The 22,411-nt window shown below is 35.3% G+C and overlaps 1 protein-coding gene across 1 annotated transcript in view; it reads right to left on the reverse strand.

The window, feature by feature from the left end:
• The window catches only part of DYNC2I1 (dynein 2 intermediate chain 1), a 30,426-nt gene extending 8,840 nt beyond the window's left edge, over positions 1–21,586 (reverse strand). The window contains exons 1-16 of the mRNA XM_035888403.1: positions 21,557–21,586; positions 18,575–18,628; positions 16,585–17,014; positions 15,953–16,005; positions 15,005–15,325; positions 13,251–13,309; positions 11,383–11,440; positions 10,824–10,901; positions 9,446–9,641; positions 7,701–7,803; positions 4,778–4,907; positions 4,158–4,269; positions 3,723–3,817; positions 3,274–3,403; positions 2,217–2,389; positions 1,460–1,622 (exon numbers count right to left, since the gene is read on the reverse strand). Coding sequence (XP_035744296.1) covers positions 1,460–1,622; positions 2,217–2,389; positions 3,274–3,403; positions 3,723–3,817; positions 4,158–4,269; positions 4,778–4,907; positions 7,701–7,803; positions 9,446–9,641; positions 10,824–10,901; positions 11,383–11,440; positions 13,251–13,309; positions 15,005–15,325; positions 15,953–16,005; positions 16,585–17,014; positions 18,575–18,628; positions 21,557–21,586 — 2,185 coding nt within the window. The remainder of the gene's footprint in view (positions 1–1,459; positions 1,623–2,216; positions 2,390–3,273; positions 3,404–3,722; positions 3,818–4,157; positions 4,270–4,777; positions 4,908–7,700; positions 7,804–9,445; positions 9,642–10,823; positions 10,902–11,382; positions 11,441–13,250; positions 13,310–15,004; positions 15,326–15,952; positions 16,006–16,584; positions 17,015–18,574; positions 18,629–21,556) is intronic.
• Between the last annotated feature and the right edge of the window lie 825 nt (positions 21,587–22,411).

A 22,411-nucleotide genomic window follows, 5' to 3' on the forward strand; every position in this document is an offset into this window, starting at 1 on the left:
TTTTTTTTTACAAAAACAAAAGGGAAAAAAAGGGAAAAAAAAAAAAAAAAAAAAAAAAAAAAAAAAAGAAATGCAATGACAAGAAAATGCCAAAGAATGAAAGGAGGTCACCCACAAGCATTTTTGAAAAGTAAACTTTCTTCTGGCTTCCTAGTACATGTGCAACACTAATTTAGGCCGTATCCAAACAATGCAACAAATCAATTCCATGTTATTTTTTTGTAGCTGTGCTTCTCTGCCATTAAGAACCTGGAAAGAACATGCTATGGCTCCCAGCTGGCCCCAGTGCTAGAGATTTTGCTCATGTGACAAGCTGGATGACAGAAAAATGTATGTCCAGGTTTTGCTCCAATATACAATTGATATATTCCTAGAGATATCAAACCAGAGAGCTTTTAGGCCCCAAAGTTTAGTCACAGCTTCAGAATCCCTTCAAAAAAAGACTAAAAGTAACTGACTACTGACTATGAACATTAGAATTCAACTTACTTCATTAAATAGATCACCTCTGACACTCTGACATTTAGCCTTCATACACTACCTGTTTCCAGTGGTGTGATCCCAAAAATTATTCATATATGCTGAACCAGTAGTATCATAAAAAGACAGTTGTGCATACAATGAAAAGATAAGAAATTCCTACATCTTACATTGCTACAATAACTGATAAATTGGAAATAAAGAAACCACAATCCTGACTCAACCTTTAGTGTATCTAGATAGAATCCAGAAGTGGTAAATTTACAGAAGTGGAATTTTAGAAATGCATTAAGGGTGAGATTCAGACCAAAGATTAAGACACTTAAAATGGTATCTACGTGTAAGATGACTGTGTAATATCTGTAAGTGAACTTAATCTAATCAAAGCAATCAATCCAGCTAACCATATACAGATATCTACATTAGGATGAGATTAATAGCTCTCTAAGATCCTTCAGAGTAGCACTGCACTGATTCTAACAGAGCTTATGCATGTAATACATTTGGCTACGTATCTTGCATGGAACATTACAGAAACATCAAAGCCTAGGGGACAATTTGTACAGTTTGCGACCTTTAAATGATGCTTGAAAAACTGTTTTACAGTCTTAAATTACTTTTATTTTTTTTAATACATCTTAATATGTGTGTTTAATGTACGTTATATTAAGGGAGCTAAGATGATGAAAATTGACTAAGCTAATGATTTCAGATGAGGTAGTAGTCAAGTAGTCCACTTTAATATTACAATGCTCCTTAGGTTCTACATCTGGTCCACCTCTCTGTTCTCACTGCTTGATACATATTGAGCTGGCTTACATTTCTTTACAGCTATTACTGATTGGCAATTTTTATGAGACAAAATATAATCTCTGAACTGGCTACACTAGGCTACTGAGAAAGAGCGTTCTTAGCAGAATTAGTAGTGGAACTGTTTCACTGCTCACAAAATGACTAAGCAGAATGCATAGGTACTAACCAGTTGAAAATGTTGGAACTCTGAATGTCCAGTCAGTTCCACTGATCGTCACATGAGGGTGCATTCTTGAGTCTTCTCGAAGATCCCACACCAACAATGAACCATCTATTGTTCCAGCAAAAACTAAAGTTGTTTTATGGGGACTAAAGCAGCAACATACCACCTGTTAAGCAGTAAAAATATGCAGTTGATATTATGATAAAGGCCAATGATTTGATAAGCCTGAAATATATTTGCTCTTCCTAGGCATTCAAATCCAGAAAAGAGAGATTACAGGTGTTTGCGGCAGAAGGACAGTTTATTTAAAATGGAAGTAGGATACAATGCTTTCAGTAGGCCTTCCTTTTTCAAGACAATTGTTGTGTAATCTGCATCTACTGCCACAAAGCTGAATGGGGTGACTCAACTCTATGATAGCGATGGGTAGAGAGAAGTCCTGACAACATCCGAAACAGCTGTTTTACTTCCATTTACTCTTCAACCACAAAATGGAGTCAAAATTAAAAATAATAATAAAAAAACCCACACACAACCCCCACCCCCCAAAAGAAACAACAACAAAAAAACCCCACCACCACTGTGACCATCACTATACTCTAGTACTGGAACACACAATGGAATGAGAGTAGTGTTTTGCTCAGTAGGCTCAAATGTGTATTTCAGAAGATAACATATCTTGCAGCAAGACAAGAAAACAAAATACACATCATGAAGCCATTTATTCAATGTGCAACTATACAATGTTGTTAAAACATACCTCTGAGTCACATGTTAAAACTTTCTGAGGACTGGAGGGCTGCCAGATGTTCCAAACACATATGATGCTCTTTCTGTTCAGTAGAACAACACCTGCCTTTTCAGGTAGTCCATGAACAGAAAGTAGCAACTGCCTCTGAACTTGAGAAACATATAGGCACGATATTTTTCGGTCTAAACCATTAAAAAAAAAAAAATCAAGAAAGAAAAGAAATAAATAAAAAGTAAACTCATTGCAGATGAAAAAGCATATTTAGCTGCTATAGCAACAACCAAAGAAGCTAAGATGTAATTATGAAGAAAGTTTCTATTAACAGTGGGTGGCTTTTGATGCTACACAAGAAAAAAGGAGGGACTAGAGAAGGAATCCAAAAAATTAGAAGCAAAAAGGAAGAGAGGCAGGAAGTTAACAGAATAATTATTCTGGGCATAAGCAAGCCAATCTGATCTGACGTCAGCATATACACTGAAAATTAAGCTAAGTCTCAAACAGGAAACAGCACACGCCAGGCTTCTGCTTCATCTCATGTGTACATGTTAGAATACATATGGTTTTGTGTTATAATAGGTCTTACTAACGTAATTACAGATGTTTTATTTTTCATTTTTCTTTTAATCTGAACATCTACTGTTTATACAGTGAAGATATAACTGCAGTTCAAATATATTAGGCTATACTGTCCCTGTTCAATAACCTTGCTTTATTCGCAACCTTGGCTCTACAGTCAGCATAAAGAGCATACACAAAATGACACCTCTTGGGATGGCCTTTCAACAACAGGGGCAAGAAAATAAATCCAGAGCACCCCTATATCATCCTAATCATTGCCTATATGCCTGGTTTCACAGTAGCTAGGATGCTCTGATGTTCCCTATGTGAAACCAATCTGCACAGTTAGAGTAAGATTAGTACAATTAAAAGAAAAGCGAGCTTTACATCATCTATATATCCTGATATGTGCTGTTTGCACTTCACTCATGATAAAGAGCACAGTATTTTGCACAAGGAAGAAGAGTTCACACTGCATACTAAAAGGTGTAGAATAAAGTTCCCTTACCATGGAGGAATGGCTGGTTAGTATTTAACTGGAAACAGCTATCACTAATAGACAGACTGGTTTGTCGAGATCTTTGTTTCCACCTGGGTTGTGTTGCAACTTGATCTTCCTCTAGCAAAACAGCAATCACCTTTCAAACATAATTACATTTATAGAAATAAAAGGGTCGTCTTTCAGCTTTGCTATTTGTAGCTTTCTAAAGTATGTGGATTAATTTAATAAACCTTTATTGACTCTCTTGTTAATCTTAAATCTTTGCAAGTATGACTTCACAGATGTAAAATCTGCACAGCTCTGGTTCCATTCCTTTGCAGAGAGATGAATCTCACCGATAATGAATATTATTTAACTAATTTATTTAAATTAGTCAGAACAAGTACTGTAAATGATCTATCATACTGTATACTGACGCACATAACTCATAAGGGATATTAAGTACATAAGTGTACCTGGCAAGCAGACCGGAGGAAATTTGCTAATCTTTGTGAATCAATTTTAGGTGTTAGCATTCCATTTGCTGGCATATCCTGGCTGTTTATGGGACCTAAGAAAAAACAAAACCAAAACCAAACTTGAAGCTTCAAAAGGGAATCAGTTAAGAAAACTGTAAGAACAATGTAATTTTTAAGCAAAAGGAGAGTGGCAGGAATCAACTTCTCTTCAGCAGAAATAACGGAAGATCTGCTGCAACAGAAACAGGAATCCAGAAGGAAGAAACTTTCTGCCATTTATTCTCCACCCCTTCCACAAGGGGATTCAGAGTGCCTATAGCAGTTTGCTATCAATGTAGCCTGCCACATTACAAATTCTGACAATTAATGGATTCAAAAGAGAAAGTTTACATGCATACATCCATAAATTAATACGATTAAAATGTTCTTCACCTCCAGATACAAGGGCACTTTCTCCTGGATGTTGTGTCCATTTATCCAACGTCTCAACTTTCTCAGTCTGAATGTCTCTCTCAAGATTGTCCTCATTACACTGAACATATGCCTAAAGTAGAAACATAAAGTGATCAATATATGGGTGACACATCTAAGAATGACAGAACAAAACTGAATAGAAGTTAAACAGTTATTTTAAAACTGATGCGCTCAACCTCTTCTGTTGGTAAATTGAGACCAAGCATACCGACACATACAGTGTCGCTATTTTGTGCATGCACATTTCACTGCATTTCCCACAAGAGTTCTAGACCCACTGCAAAAATACAGAATGTCTTATGTTATGCGTAAACACTAAACACAGCACACCTGGAACAGTGAGGCACAAACATATAGAAAGTCCTTTAGAATATGGGGAAGGAACACAAGAGAGTCCTGTCAGGCCAAAAAGTTTTGATATCATTGCTTTATGGTAATTAAGGCTTAGAGATGAAAAATATTAATTTATTACTTTGCTGTCCTATTAGCTTTAGTAACTTCCTTTTATAAGGAATTTTTTTCCACAATAAGAATCAGCACTTTCAAGCTTTAAATATTACTACATATTTACTACCCACCTGTTTAGTGTTCATTCTACCAAAATTCCTGATATACATGTCATACTCATTTACAGGAGGCAAATCCAGTAAAGAAAAACCCACTGAGAAGTCCAGATCAATTAGTGGCAGAAGTTCTGAAGTCCGTTTTCTTTAGAATGAATTACAAAAGAGAAACAAAAAACTGGTTAAGACCAAGTGTTTGGTATTCCAAAAGAAAAACAACCTGATTTTGTACAATATCGGAGATCTAACAATCCATTGATCCATGTGAATTGAAGCTGTACCGAAATTAATGGATAAAAATCTATCAGTAGAACTACATATAATACTGTTATGAATTCTCATTTATTGTTACACTGAGAGAATTATCAGATTTGAAAATGCAATACCAGTTGCAAGTGGCAAACTTATGTGGTTTATTATAAATCAAACCCAAACTTTCAAAGCCTAGCACCACCATCTTGCCTAAGTATTCAAAAGCTATTCTGTAAGGTAACAGATGAATTTCACTTTCTTCCTATATTTAGAATAGTGGCTAATTCTCCTAAACTCATTTTATTAACTTACATCACCTGTATGTGTATATGCTTTATAAAGATAACCTATAATACCCTGGTTTTGTTAGACTTATTCAAATGTATTTTGAATGACCTCCATTGGTAACAGACTGCCTGAATTTGTACCTCTGTATCACCAGGGAAACAAATAAAAATACCAGCAGTCTTAAAATATATTTTAAATATATACATTAAATGAATTTATTGCCGATTCCCAACCTGTGGACATGAATAGTCCTCTTCCCCAAAAAGTAGGCCTCCAAAACCCATCAGTTACTGGACTACTGTACTTGATCTAAGTCGTATGAAAATGAGTACTCAGGACTGAGGCAGACAGTATTCTTCCACTTGTATTTTTCGTTTAGGATATGATTAGCACATTGTACAATATTTGAGATACCCGAATCTCTTTGTTCTGTGAAATACCAATCTTCACATCTTCCTAAATTCCCTTTCTGAAATGACAAAAAAGTAACTCAACTGCCTTATCCAGCTTCCCTTAATCCTTTTACTTTCTGCCTACCTCAATTCTTACTTTTTCCATCTTTGCTCCCAAATAAAACTATATTTCGATTCTAAACTGGAAAACAAGTCCATTTTCATATACTGTATCTTACTCTGACAGAGCATTCATGTGATGTTAGTTATTATCATCAACTACAAAGAGATTCCTACCACTCCACTTGTATGGATATGTGGATAATGGAAACACAGTTAATCTTTGTCACAATTTACACAACTATATCTACTTTAATGTTTGGAAACTGTTAAGATATTATTTTCTTTTAAGAGTTAACTGCTTCAATTAAATACAGATTCCAGTTTACAAGTTAATTCCGTGCTCTTGCTATTGCACAGACTTCTTGGCAACAAGAAATTTTTTGTCCCTTTCTCTCTCTCGCACTTTTAGATTTTTTTAATACACTTAATATAAATACAACCCAAATACAATTATGGGTCTGTAGCAATTCCATATCTAAACAGTCTTCTAGATGCATATTCTAGTTGCAATTTCTTCTCAGTAAGATAGTCTTTGGAAAGGGAAAAGACTAGAGCAACATGAGCTACTTGCTCCTCAAGTATTTTAGGCTGGATTTTTCTTTATGCATAGGGACAATTTCCACATCTCCTTTTTGCTACTTAATGACATCTATTGCATTTTCTTATCCACATTTTTATTTTTACTTCTACTCCCTAATACACCACCTCCTCACAAACATTGTGGCACAGATTGCTGAGATCTAATTCAAATGCATGGAAGTTGCTTCCTAGTGACAAACCTTAATGATACCCACAGACAAATCCTTAAACTAAACTAATAAGCCTCATATTAATACTTAAAACTCCAAAGTGCCACAGTTCATTTATGGGATGTTTACAGTCTATTTACTGGTAGCAATGTATTATCACAGCATTAAATTCCACAAACCCTTTCTCTTTCCATGAAAAAGCTAGTTATCTTCACAGGCTATACATGTTGTTAGCATGTACACAAAGCTGTATACATAGTCATAATCAGCCATGGCATATAATCAGCAGAGGCTGACAAACATTTCAAAAGGCAATTCTGCAGAGACATGCCTTCCTGAATTTCCCGATCTGTCTCCACTGCCTAGAGACGAAGCCTAGACAGTGAACTCCTGTAAAATTTGGGCATATAAATTTAGGCAAGGTGAATTAGACAACCTAGGCAATAAAATATCCCTTACATGAAGATTAGCCACTGATATGCAGCCATGAAGCAGTGGAATCTAGTATTTTCAATAAAATCTAATATTCTTGCTTTATGCATCCAATTGATGTAACAAAAAATTGGAGATATATACAGTGCTTCAGATAAATCCGGAGCTCCTGGCAAGTTCCACAAGAAACAGGCATCAATTTATTTCTTTAATACAGAGCTGTTGTAGATGTCTCAAATCTAGATCAATTTTAGATCAGTAATAACATGTTTTTACACCAACTGGTGTTATCCCCGAAAAGGAACATGCTATTTTGGCAACAGTATGTACCATATAGAGTCTTGATTCTTTCAAGAAATTACAGTTCTGCAGAGCCCTGAGAACAGCTAAAAGGTTTGCTCTTTTGTACTATAAATCAGTATCTAATTGACTGAAGAATCATCCAAAGAAATTACAATCCTGGCACCTCATTCTGTAATAAAATGATACACATAAACTGACATACAGATAAATTTGTTATAAACTGACATGTAGCAAAGCCTGTAAATTATATTTAAGAACTAATTACTGTTAGCTTACAAAGTAATATTTGACTCTAAAAGCCTCAAGTTTATAAACTTCACATATTTCAAATATAATGAAAAAAATCACATCTCACACAGTGAGTTGCCATTTTGTGTGGATTATTTAAAATACACTTACTTCTGCTTACTAGCCATACTTCGGCTACTTTGTCGTTGGTTTGCCATTTCAAAATCCAGGAATATTCCACAAAAAGAGTTTCTGACAGAAGGGTATTGCCTTTCTGTGATATTATAAAACATTGTTAGTGTTATAATTCACACTTTACACTGCATTAAAATGTAAAGCAGTAAATCTAAAAAGCAACAGATTTATTACAACACAGCTACTAAATGTTACTATTTTGCACATTACACAACATGCTCTAGCACAGTTATCAGGACAATAAGCTTCTTCACTTCAGTAATGGGCCAGCATTTTCCCTTATTATGGTCCTTTACCAATCAATTGAAAATGACTGATCACTGTAATTTTTATTTTAGAAGACTATGATGCAGAAAGTGCCTCTTTCTCCTGCTATTAGCAGGTCCTTTGTTCCCCCATGTACAGTAAAACGCATTATGACCTATTCTAAAAATCATATCAAATTCACGCAGACTACACCATGTGCATGCTACACCTCTAAATAAGAATTGGTCACTACAGCTAGTGAACCTCAGCAACACAAACTTAATTGATGCCCTTGGAAGAATAAGCAAAGCACTGAAAACTGTTGCTTTAAAAGCCACAGTTAATGGAACAACTACAATACCTGATGTCATGTTGATTTTACTCCCTTTCCTGGCTAGGTGGTATCTAATTGACTTTAATATCCAACTTCCAGTCAGGACCAATGGTGTTTCACTTCCTCAGAGGAAGACTGCCATCTTAGATAATACTTGTAAAATGCTTTTAAACTTCTAAAAATAATTACCAGAATGATCAACAATCTTTTAACCAAATGAGATCCAAACTTCATCAAAAGAGAGTGTTGTGTAATTTTCAATAAAGCACTAAGTGCTACAATTCAGAATTTAAAAAGCTGATTCTGTATTAGAATTCCATCCTGTTCATTAGATCTATAGCATTAATGGAATTATTGATTCTATGTTATTATTCAAAGAAGAATAATAATTGCATAAATCTTCTGCAAGAAGAAATCCATATTACAGTATACTGATTCTTTCGATGACTACTTAACCAAAAACTTATTGATACTGTAAAGACTTACAGGAACTCCATGCTATTCTTCTGTGAACGCACTAACTTTGTACAAACTAGAGTAAAAAGCTGTCTAAGATTCTTTTGCACAATGATTCTATACTGCTGTTCACATGAATGGAGAGTGCAAACGGGAACCACAGCTGTAGTTAATTAAGTAGATCTGGCACTCACAGGTATCAGGTCAACTGAATACAAGGCAAAAATTCCATAGTCACATTTCAGAAAAAAAGTGCATTTTAAAAGTGATATAGAACTATATATTTAAGTAGTATCTGTAGTTCTCGCCTTCCCACCCAGAGCAGTGGCTTCAACTTTGCTTAAAAGACAAACATGAATTAATATCACCGGAAGCCTCAAACTGTTTTAGCACTCCTCCAGTTTTCAAAATCCAGACTCTCATATCCTCCTCTTACCCAAAATAAGACATATTAAATGTCAGTCTGTACATTTATATACTTCACATTTTAAATGATTAGTAATGTCTCTGAATCATTCTTTAGCAATGTGAAAGTTGCAGTACTTACCCACAAACTTAAGTGACTCATACAGAGAACCAGATTTCTGCCTTTAGGCAGACTTCTAGAAAAAGTGGCCTGTTTACTCGTAAGTTGTATGTGTTACTCATACATTTAATAAAAAAAGACTGGTATCTAGTCACATACCCATGATTGGTTCCTTTTTTTCATTTTCAATTTTCTTTGGCAGTGAAGTAGAAATTCTATCATTTTCTGCACTAATTGCTCTTTGAATTTCTTCAATTTCTGATGTTCTGGAAAATGGAACCTCTCTTACGTTTTCTTCTGCATCTCTTTCTTCACCACTTTTGTCTTCATCATCATCAAAATCATCTTCATAATCCTTTAAAAGTAACAGGACTTTCAATAACTAATAATCATGTATTATAGATGTATTTTTCAAGATCTTTAAGAAATTATAAATTGCTGTCAAAATAAAAATAAAATTCTCATACAGATGGCTGTAAATCCTCTGACTGAAAGGCATTTTAAAATAACTGTTAGATGGAAAGAAAATGGCATGTCTTGATTGTGCAGTAATTTTAATCAAGATAAGACAATCCCACAGTGGTAGTGTTCAGTGCCCAAAACAGATTACTTTTTTTTTTTTTTTAATACCCTAAAGCAAGAACTATATGTCTAGGTGAAATACATGTTCTTTAAAGAAATAAAATTACATTGTTCAGTGGCATAAATACCTCATAGATGTATAAAATTGTTTATTTGATAGTTTTAATTCAAGCTGCCCTTCAATGGCAGGATCAAATTTATTAAACTACCACGCTATCTGTTCGCAAGTCCATGCATAAGGCTCATAATTTAATAATTCTCTTGACTAAGACAATTCATCTCATCAATCACCTAACACAAATTATATGAACAAGTCTTAAGTGTGCTCATTTCTCTCCATTGAATAGCAAAGGGCTGCTATAGTGAACAGCTCAACAGTGGGCATCACTCCTAAAGTAAGTGAAGATGAATTCTAGCTTTGCGGAACAAAGATGCAGCTGGTTCAACTAGCACATTCAACACCTCTTCTATGTTAACAACTTTAAAGCAAACAAAAGAGAGCTAAAAGTAAGAGAGTTCAATCAAAAAAATCAGTGAAGGGACTGCTGTGTGTCAATACTTTTTCCTATGATATTTTTGTAATGACAAACAACGGGGCTTTGTTTTCTTCCTGAAAGTGATTATTTGCTCCCATTTTAAAAATTCAGCATTTTTCACAGAAAATAATTTAAATAACTGAAATCCAGGAAGACAGAAAGAGCATCTTGTGAAGACTTCAACTCAAAAGCAAAAGTTGGTTCCCAACCCCTGATGAAAAGTAAATATATAGCGGACAGTTTCTACGTAACATTTTACTTACTTGTATCCACTGTTAGCCAAGGCACGGTCGCTGTCACCAAAAAGAGCAAGTAAAACCCATGTCACATCCTGTAATTTTTATTTCTGTGAAAAAAGTCAATCACTATTTTGATACTTGAGAATGACTTCAAAAGGACAATTGTATGCTTTTACTTACTTCAAAATCATCTTCATAATTTGCTGTAAAGTTATCAAATCCCATGTCAGACTTACAGATGCGTGTATCTTTCATTTCCTAAGTGACAAAAATAAACTGTTAGATAATCTTACAAAAAATTAAATATTTATCTGCCAAATCCTAGCATAAAGATATACACGAATTACATTGCTAGCTGCATTTTACTTGGCTTATATTATTTGTCTATGTCAGCTGTTTACAGAAAGAAATAATATACTTTAGGTATGTGTAGATGATTTGTAGATTATTTGTATTACACGTCTAAACACTTCCCACTTACTGAGAATTATTTTTTCAAGCACAGAAGATACTGAAATACAGTTAAATAGATGGCTACCTTCAATGCTTAGCAAATGCACACAGCATAAATCAATTTTCTAACACTGTATGCAGAAAGAGAGGTTAGGAGATAGCTGGAGACCAGTATACATAAATCCTATCTTATCTCAGAATGGCATTATATTGAAATACATATTCTAATTGTTATTAACTCCAAGAAAAACACAACATTCTAAGTTCCAAACTCAAATATTCTTACCTCTTGTCTTGTGTCTCTTTCCTCTTTCTCAGTGAGTTTTCCTTTATCTTTTACAGTCCTGTTGAAAAACAGAACATCATTTTTATTGGTTAACTCAAAAAAAAGCACTAGATTTGTTTTGGTGTTGTTCTTTTTTTTTATTTTTTTTAGAAAAAAAAAAATAGGTCTTTTTTCCTGAAAAGGAAAAAATAGTTGAAAATTTCCAATAAGGTGAAATACTTCTACAAATACTTCTATAGATCTCTATGTTATGAAATGATAATGAAATATCCAAGTGATTAACCAGCTAAGAACTGCAAAAACCTTATCCAAAGGTAATGCCTATAATTGCATCAAAATTGAAGAAAAAGTAAGGAGAAAAAAAAAAAGCTATTAAACCCACACATCTATTAGCTGTATTAATATATGCAGCAAACTGGAGAACAAGATCAGGTTAGTGTAATGTGCTCTAAAGCTATAAATCATAGACGGACATTCAAACCTGGTCTTTTATTCTAGGGTTTAATTTATGAGGACAATACAATCAGGGTCAGAGAGCAGGAGAAAATCAACAACCAGCTTTGCTCCTTAACAACTATTTCATTATTTTATAAGTAGAGTATTGGACTTCATGAAGAGAATGTTCTGACTTCTTAAGAGGCTATTCACATATACTGCTGTTGGGACTGACAAACATAAGAAAATTCAACAATAAAAAATTGGCTGGATGCTCTCATAGCAAATCAGAATGATTCAATGTTGACAGTGCTTGAGGCTGAAACAGGGATTTGGGACATCCCAATAAACAATATTGCCTTCCTTGCCGTTCAGAAATGGCTAACTCCTTTTTCCCAGCTATGCACAAGCAACGGCTCCCTCCCCAAAACACCCCATCAGCAACAGCTTCAACGTATAACCTGTACATTCAGCACTGCTTGACACAGTTGAATGCTGCTGCTAGGAAACATCTCAACATATGTATTCTGAAATATTCCATTTTTTTTTCTTTTGTACAGGAATACACTTCCATAATGACAAATTCACTATGACTAAAGTGATCTGTCCCATGCTTCTTTAAGAAACAGTAGTAATACTTAGCCAATAGTGGTAGTGACTTCACTATCTCTGTCAGTGTCCCCAGAAGGCAGCATGACAGTCTTCTATTTAGCTAGGAAGCTAAACTAGGGTTTAAGAATGAGAATTGTGACTGACAACATACCCAGAGTTATACTTCAGAAAGTTGTATAGGAATTTCGCATGCCTGAAGCATTAAATAATGCAAAAAAGAACTAGAATATAGAGAGAACTTCTGTAAGATTTTATATTTGCTAGTAATAAAACTTAGAAATATCACCCTGAAATTTTACTGATCCTGCTGAGGATGATCTGGACCTCTTCCTTTCACATACAACAGTAAACTTGCTATATGGACCTTATGTTTTAGATACCATACAGAGTAGGAACTAAGTAGAGATACTCAAATTAAAATAAACAATATAAGAGAGCCCTATGTAGTTCATCATGAATGTTACATGTGGCCACATGACTGCATAGTGAATTTCCAGGAGGTACAATGCAGCATTTCTGTCTCCCAAACTAAGTGCCCAGATTAACATAGTTTGCAAAGACTGTAAAATATCTCTTGCTATCCTGGGGTAGAAAAAAATAAATGGAAAACAAACACATACATTTTTATATGAATCCCATTAAAGGCAAAACACAGATTTTTTTTTTCTCTTAGTTGCTATAGCATTGTACAAAGGCCCTATGAAAAAAAATATATTCTCCCTAGATATTTGAGATCAAGAATTCATGCTTATTGTTTTGGTGGTGACTGAATCTTAGTAGATACGATACAGCATATATTTATTTTAAATCTCTGAATTTACCTTACATGTTGATGGCTCATTTCTTCTTGAATCCTCTCCTCTTTTTTGTATTCGCTCTTCTGTAAAAGAAGTCACAATATTCACGTGTCAGAAATGCTGTGAGGAAATATGTATATGAACCTGTATTAGTAGTAGTGATATTAAACAGTAAGAAAGGTTTCTAATGAATTATTTCAATGACACATACTACTTTTTTTCAGTCACTGCTTATAAGAAGTTCTGTGTATGAACTAACATCAGAGTATCTCCTCCTTAAGCATATGGCAAGCAAAGAAAATAAACACGCGTTAAAGATATGCTATACACATAATATGAGCTTCTCCTGAAAAATATTAAATACTTGGGAATGAAGTTTGGCTACATCCCCTTCTGCAATGCATTTCAGAAGGAAACAAGAAGGGATCTTGGGTCTTCTCCTTTGCTTAACAAAATCTTATAATGATTTACAAGAGTAAATTCTTTTTTATAGGATACCTGTGCATTAGTATATTAGTAACAGTAGTTAAAAAATGCTCTGGCCCGGTGTGTACTGCTTAAACTGTAAACCCAGAGCACTTTCCTAAATAATCCCTGGCTGAAAAACTGATAGGGTCTAAGGGCTGACCTCAACAGGCTGTGGCCATTATGTTTCAAAGAATGAGATTTTAATAGTATGGACTGCAACAACTGATACCAGCTGGACCCAGGGACAGAGAACTGCCTCAGGCACTTTTAATCCCCAGTATAGGGACTTGACTCTTAAATTCTGTATTATGAGAGTGTGCCTAAGTTTGGAAATGTATTCAATAGGTTGTTAAAGATAAAGGTGCTTTTCTCTATCCATGAACATCAGAAAAAGAAACATAACTCCGAGACAGAAGCATCAGCATGTATATTCTGTAACAGCTACTTGCATAAATTTCCAAGGAAGTCAAACCTTCAGCAAGCTCTTGATAGACTTTTGAATTCTGCTGCAGAAAGTCCGTTACAGGAATCACTTGTGGTGGGCCCCTACACTGACAATGCCTAGTATTTTCACTAGAAAATATATTTCTGAACTTTTCTTTGAGAAGCTTGTACGTCTTCACTCTTTAAGCAACAGAAGAAACTACCCTAGACCATCTGAATGGTTCTATGTGCCATAAAACCTACCTGATTTTAAGAGTTACAAATTACTATATATTTCTTCTCTCATTCTTGTAGAATGAGTACTTGTATTATAAAAACCAGTAAAAAAATGTCAAAGTTTTGATTAAGTCTCTAGGATATATGCTCTGTATTAGAAACATAAAAGACATTCTATAGCTTCAGAAGTAGAGGCAAAACCCATAAATATAAGGGATCTATACTCACGTGCCTACTTGTGAGTTAGGTATCCATGCTCCTTTTATAGGCAACTTTGAAAATAGCTTCTATTAAAATAATTTTTTTTTCTATAAAGGCAGCCAATACATTTTAATGGACCTCTAGCCTAATCTCATCTCCACTTCAAAGTGTTAATAAAAATTTCAAAAGTCACAGCAATAAAGAACTTTATGAATAAAAGATGTTTCTAACATATAGACAAGTTTCTAGTTTAAATTTCATAGAAGGAATTAGCTCTGGGTTAGGATACTCAAATGCAGATGTAGTATTTTAATGTACCACTTCAGTTGCAAATTTCAGAAATGTTGACTTACAATCCTAGCATTTTTATTATTCACCTTATCAATGATGCTGTGTCAACAATTAAAGTAAGTTACAAGGTAATGTTTTAAAGTCTTAACAAAACTAACCCTTAGATCATGCTTCTTTCTTTCATTTTCTCTACTTTTTACTCTCTCATTAGCTTCTGCTGGTTGCCTGTCTCTTTCTCCATGGGAAGATCCCTCTTTAGATCCCTTTGATTTATGTTTTTCTTCCTCTTCCTTTTCATAACGTTTATGACTTCTCTCTTTTGAAAGCCTCTCTTTTTGTGGCTTAACAGAATATTCTTTTTTTTCTCTGTGTCTTCTTTCTCCCTCTTTATCCAACTCATCTTCCTGCAACTTGTGTACACGTTCACCACCTTCAACTTTGTAGGCTAAAAATTTGCCAATGCTCTTTCTGGTATTATCCTGGAAAGAGAAAAAGAACATTAAAGAGTTATAAAGTTCTCCAAGACTGTTTTATCTTCATAAATCTATCAATTTTTGACCATTGGATTTGTAAGTACCTAATCTCTTTCTGCCACATGGATCTTCCAGACATGTTTGTTTTTTTTTTTTAATCTCCTACAATGACAAGTTTCAAATTACCAGATAGCTTGAGATTCTGTCATTTCTTCTGGGACATCCCATACCTTGCCAGAGAAAATTCTTTGGATTATGCATTCTTCACACAAAAATTTAATTCTTTGCTTACTGGATGCTCTAACATAAAATAGGGTGTATACTTACCAATATTCTTCTAATAAAGGCATAAATAGCAAATGGAAAAATTTGATGTAGCTGTACAAAAATAAAGCACTGTTTGCTATGCAAATTTTATTTTACATTTACTTTAAAAAAAAAACCCATGAAGTATATCCTTAAAATAGAATGGCTCAGATGAATTTTTTTGCATGTTTTGTACACTTGTGAGGACCTTACCACCTATGCATCTCCTGGATTTCTTCGGAACTGAAGTCTGATCCAGTTTCTTCGTTATTCTACAATTTCATCTTATTTCATTATGAAACACATAATTCCTTTCCCTTCCTTTACCTTCTTTTCTGTGTGTCTTCTTTCCCGTTCTTCACTTCTTGTTTTCTCCTCCTCTAGAAAATGTATGTATAAATTAATTAACAAATTTTACTATACTCAAACTCTCTACATAATTAACTCTAGCAAGTAGAAAATAGTATTTCAGTGACATGGGTTTTCTAAAACATAAGAGCTTTCTAAAAATAACTTAATACTCTATTGAAATTCTCTCTCCAAAGCTGGTTACTCCTTTTTCTTCCCTAATGAATCCCTCTATTCTCAATTGACTTGTGTAATGGTAAGAGTAATGACACATGCTACTAACTTCAGCCAGCACCCTGCAACTTGGGGATTCAAATGGATCACTCAGTAGAGAATGTCTAGGCAGGAAGGTACTTATTCTCCTAAAGTCAACTGACCAATAAAACCAGTGACATTCACCCCCTCTTCAGAGGAAGGGAAACGAGCATCAAAATTTTTAAAAGCATCAAAATAAAACTAGGTTACCGTAAGATTCCATAAAGATACACATTTCAGTAGGTACTCACACGTGCCCATCTTTATCCTCTCTGTACAGATGGGGTATGGTTGCAGAGTATTTCTATCTAAATATCAAATATTTAAAAGCACAACAGCAACCCAAAGCAACTTACCCAAATGATGCCTGCTTTCTCTTCTTCTGTGATGTTCTTTATCTCTTCCTTCAAATGATTTCAGATTATTTTGTGTATCTATTTGCTTTATCTCATGTCTTTTATGCTTTTTGTCTTGTTCTGTATTGCTTTCCCTGTCTTTATCTTTTGGCACACTGTATCTTTCCCTTTCCAACCTTGACTCTTGAAGTTTATCTTTGTATTTCTCTCGGTCTCCTCTCTGGTGCTCTCTTCCGCCTTCTCTCTCTCTCATTTTGTCCCTGTCTCTTTCACCAGATTTAAATCTTTCTCTCTCTCTCGTTCTTTCCTTGCTCTTCCCTCTGTCTTTGCGTTCATGTTTATGAGTGTCTGTGTCATGAACAGACTTCTCTTTCTGCAGTTTCTTTTCTCTGTGCTTTTGGTCCTCATTTTGACCATCTGGTTGCGATGCCTGAAAAAAACCCAAAAGTTATAATTCAGCAATCTATTTTGGTATAGTCTATTCACATGAAAAAAAAAAAAATTAGTGGATTGCTAACTATGAATTTAATTTCCCAAACTGTATTAAAATGATCTATTTCCAGGCTTACTTAACATTATGTCTGTACTTATTGCAAAAATAACTAATAAATGAAATAAATACTAAGCTGCATTTTCAATGTATTTGAAAAGAATATGGTAAAAAATAAACTTTACTGTGGAACTGTGCATTCTGTTTAGAGCTAGGCTGAAAAATTAACTAAGCATCTTAAAGTTGTTAGTTCACACAGACAGAAACTGTGATGTCTTGTAAAATATGTTACAGATATAAACAATAACGATAGATAGCTGAGCATCCTGCAGCTGACTTTAGAATAGAAGATTAGCTTTTACTTGCACAGAAAGTAGCATATAGAAACCGTGAAAGACATTTTTTGGCCAAGATCCCTTGAGGAGGCAACTATTCTTATGTTTTCCTAAAGTCATAAGAGATTATATATTCCTGAAGCAAGTAGCACAACTCCCACTGATTTCACTACATCCACGATTTCAGCTATTTACTCAATACAAGAACAAATAGAACTTGCTTTGATTACAGTCAATGAGTAAAATGAATTAAACTTTATCCATCTGTTTCACAGAAATGAAAGTCCAACCACACCACTTCTGCTGGAACTAAAGCATTTCAACTCAAATTTGTCTGCTTTAGCCCACATGGAAGTAGTGGAGGTGTTACTGAATGTCTAAAAAATACAAAGTACTTATACTGTAGCACTGGCACCGAAATAACGTGGAGCTTTGAAACGTAATTGATAGAAAGCTAGGTAATAGATTAACAAGTAGGACGCTTTAGTTTATCAAAGGACTGATGAAGATTTGCACAAGACATTAAAAAAGAAAATATATATGGCAAAACAGCTTTTAAAAAGATATACAACAAAACTAATGTGAATATCAATGGTGTAACTGACTGGAGCATGAATGCCTATTTGACCAGTGGATAAAGTAATTAACCAGTTTAACAGTGCATGACAAACATGATCAATGATGATAACAACTACAATACATAATATAGATGTAGAAAAGTGAATAAATATATAAAAAGCAGAACTGCAACTGGGATTTGGGTAGTCAGCGAATCAGACCCCATTGTGCGCTACGTGATTACCGTAGAAATGGTATTTTTTCCATTTATCTATTTAAGAAATCTGTAGAGCAATCTTACATGACTTGTGTAGCTAGAAACAGTTGAGTACGCCAGCCTCTGGACACACTTGGACTAGACAGATTCCAGAACAGTCAGTTGTGGCAAGGAAGTTAGCAGCTACGCATTAAAGATCTGTACTGTTCATATTCAGTGACGCAACTTTAGTGTCTGGTGTACCAAAAAGACTTAAAGACCTATTATAGATCCCACAAGGCAGAGTGGCTAGTAGAACAAGCAGTCAACCCTCTATGTTTAGACTGTAAATAAATTCCACTGCTGTAAGGTAACTTAACATCAAAACTAGTAGAAATAAAATAAAATCACCCTAAGGTGTTTCCTAAGTTCTTCTGATTTCCAAGTATCTTCTTTGGTTCTTCTCTAGAACAGAAAAGAAAGCAAAAGACTGAGTAATCAATCTGCAGAGAGAAGTAATTCATTTAACAACGAATAGTTTTTCAAAGGAAAGGATCCAGGTATATACGGCAAGTACCGCTGAATTTTGTAATGTTAACATGAATTTGATTTAGCCTTACTGTGTATACTTACAGCGTACCTGATCTGACTGGACCTGAAAAAGGCCTGAAGCTCAGACTTCTACTGGGTTATCCAGCTCTGTACACACATGGTAAGCAATTTTGAGATCAGTGCCTAGGGTGGATAGCAGTGCAGCCCTTCAAGGAAGACTTAAAATTGGTCTTCCAATGATGGACCAAATGGGTACACACAGTCAGGCCATTTTTGGAACGTAATCAATGTATCAATGTCATTAGGTTCAACCTCCTGCTCTATTAGACCTAACTTCAAAGTCCTGGTCAGGGACTTATTTAGGTGAGGTTTTCAAATATCTGCAGTTGGAGTTTTTCTGGGCAATCTGATTCTTGGGTTTGACCACTCTCAGTTAAAAATATTTTCCTTATACTGAGCCGTAATTGCCCTTGCTGATAGTTAGGGCCACTACCTTCTGTCCCCTTGCAGTACATCTCAGAGAAGAATTTAGCTCCACCTTTTCCTTTTTAGGTACTTGAAGATGGCAGTTAGATCACCTCTTAGTTTTCCCTAGCCTGAACAGCTCCTTAGCCTCCTTCCCACATACATCACGGCTCCAGCCCCACAGCCATCTCCACACCTCATTCGACAATCTCTTTAGAACTGAGGGCCTTAAAACCAGACATTGTACTGCAGACAGGGCCTTGCAACTGCTGAGTAGAGGAGAATGCAGTTAACCTTAACCACCTGAAGAGCACCCTCATGACTTACGTTCAAGCTTCTGTCCACCAGGACCCCCAGTTCCTTTTTCTGCAGAACCACTCATAGAACCCATTCACATGGCAAATGGTAAGTACAGTATTTTCCCCTTAGACATATAATTTGAGCTGCCCCAAACTCAGCTGTAAGAACATTTCAGGGGATAAATAGCATGGGCACACAGTGAATGTAAAAATACCACAGCAAATGTAATCCTTTTTTTCCCCATCAGCAGGGGTCTGACACAGCCACAACACATTTTTGCTAGATTTTTAAACACTAAAAGTTAAAAATAGATTACTGTGCATTTCAAGTGAACCAAGGAAGCTTCTGGTTTAGTAATTGCATGCATCTCAAAAAACGCTGGCACTATTTTTCAATTAACAATCACTTAATACTTTAAAATGGCTCCAACTACATGCGTAAGCTGACTGTCATATGAAATAATTGTACATAGCACTGAATAAAAAAGTAAAAAGATAATGAAAATAATCAAGACTATACATGGAGATTGTTTCACTAGACTTCTCCCTGGTTATGTTTTTTCTAACCTCATTTGCAGAGTTATTGCCCTTAACTGCTTGGCTGCTGCTAAATAGATTAAACTAAAGAAAAAAAATCACTAAGTTTTTTCTTCTGATACTTAAAAATGGCAAAAAGTACAGATATGTACTACTGCAGAAAGTCAGATGACAAAGTGAAACCAAAGGTGATCATTTGCTTGAGTGGGGTTTTAACAAAGCCTAAGAAACACAACATAACTTGTGTGAGGGTAAGCTGGAAGGAAGGATATGGATGGGAAGAGAAGAGAGTCCTGTATTACAGTCTCAAATAGTAATCTATGATTACATTTTGGGGTTAGACAATATTTAGGTACATATCAGCAAAGAAAGAATGCTAACGATGTTAATAGCCTAAAACCAGTATAACCAATAGACAATATCAGATAAGGTAGTTTAAGATTTATTTCAAAGCTGAGGCAAAAAGCATGCAGCAAACATTTAGAGATAGTTCTCTAGTGCCCAAAAAGGTGCACCTGCCACTTTTCTGGGGTCTGCAGTTTTCATCTCACCACCACCACTACAATCTGTTGCTTTTATATATGACTTTCCACTTAATTCTCTGCTTTTGCAGGAGACTAACAAACAAAAAGAAAGATCTTTTACAAAGCTTAAAGAAACTTAATACCTTTGAGACCACTGTCTCTCTTTAAGTAGAAGAATCATTGTATACACAAAAAGAAATGTTTAAAACAAACTTTAAAAGGATTTATTGAAGTTTCTCACCTGTCTGCTAATTTAGAAGTCCTTATATACTCAAATCCAGATTAAGATTAGTTATTTAAACCACACTGGGTTTAACTTAATTCATCTGAGATCTTAATTCACCTGAGAGCATGGAGAGCTCATCAGCTGACATAAAATGCCACCGACTTACTGAATTCAAATAGTGCTATGAAAACTTTTAACATTTAAGAATCTGTCCTTTAAAGTAAACAAGAAGTATGTTGCCTTATTAAGTTAGTGGAATAAGAGACCTTGCAACTTTAGATAAACTCTTCAAGAGAGATCAAAAGGGGTTTCTTTCACTCATAACCTAGAAGGATGGCAGGTTTTCCAAACTTACTATTAATTAAGAAATCACTTAACTATGATTATAAAGAAAAAGAAACAGAAAAACAGTAAAATGTCTGTAGTTTTTAAGCCAGAGAAAAGTACTTCATTTTTTGCATATTACCTATTTATCTTTCTTGTTTCCAATATGAGTTGCCTATTTGAGAGCCCTTAAAGAGGTAAACAGCAAGAGTGACAGACTTGATTTGATAGAACAGAAACAGCAAAAGGAAGCTTTCTCATAGTGTAGCTGTGCATACAACCTCCTGTGGGTCTTTGGCAGTCTTACACCAACACCCCTGAACAACTTTAGATCAAAGTTTAACTTTCCTTCACAATTCACTACCTCACCTCTTTACTGAAAAGGAGGTTATTGATGTACCACAGTTACTGAAATGATAGCTGAATGAAGGTTTCTAGAGCAGTTCCACCATACTACTTCACATACCCTGCCCAGCCACTCTATTTCCTGCTCCATTTTCCACTCAGCATGACCACAAATTAATTAGCTGTAAAATCCAGATTCACACAACAGCAATAAAAAGATTTGATACTTATTTTTCAAGTGAATATGTAACACAATAATTGATGTTAGCATGTCCATGTCGTTTTGTTTCCTTTATTTTGGAGCTCTACAAACTTTTAATAATTTAACACCATCAGACAAAAGTTATGCGGGTTCCTGAAAAACTAAACCCCAACAATTAGTGGTTATGGAGTATCAAATATTAAATACACTTTATCTACAATCTGAAACATTAGCAGCTTTGGAGATTTTCATAAACCACCTATCCTCTTCTCCAGAAAGATGTGACTGATACAGTCTCATCCTTCTGCTAGAAGAACGAGCGTTTCCTTACAGCTGCTACTTGGGTGAGTTTCATCGGCAGGCTGACAAAGCAAGAAGACTTATAGAATCATAGAATCACTTTGGCTGGAAAAGACCTTTGAGATCATCGAGTCCAACCTTTAACCTAACCCTGCCATCCCACCACTAAACCATGTCCCTAAGCACCTCATCTATCCTTCTTTTAAATACCTCCAGGGATGGGGACTCAACCACCTCCCTGGGCAGCCCACTCCAGAGCCTGACAACCCGTTTGGTGAAGTTTTTCCTAATGTCTAACCTAAACCTCCCCTGGCAGAACTTCAAACCATTCCCCCTTGTCCTATCTTCCGCTACCAGGGAAAAGAGACCGACCCCCACCTCGCTACAGCCTCCTATTAGGCAGTTGTAGAGGGCGATCAGGTCTCCCCTCAGCCTCCTCTTCTCCAGGCTGAACACCCCCAGCTCCCTCAGCCG

The sequence above is a fragment of the Egretta garzetta genome, unplaced genomic scaffold (genome assembly GCF_000687185.1).
Source record: "Egretta garzetta isolate BGI_Z169 unplaced genomic scaffold, ASM68718v1 scaffold181, whole genome shotgun sequence".
Classification (NCBI taxonomy): domain Eukaryota; kingdom Metazoa; phylum Chordata; class Aves; order Pelecaniformes; family Ardeidae; genus Egretta; species Egretta garzetta.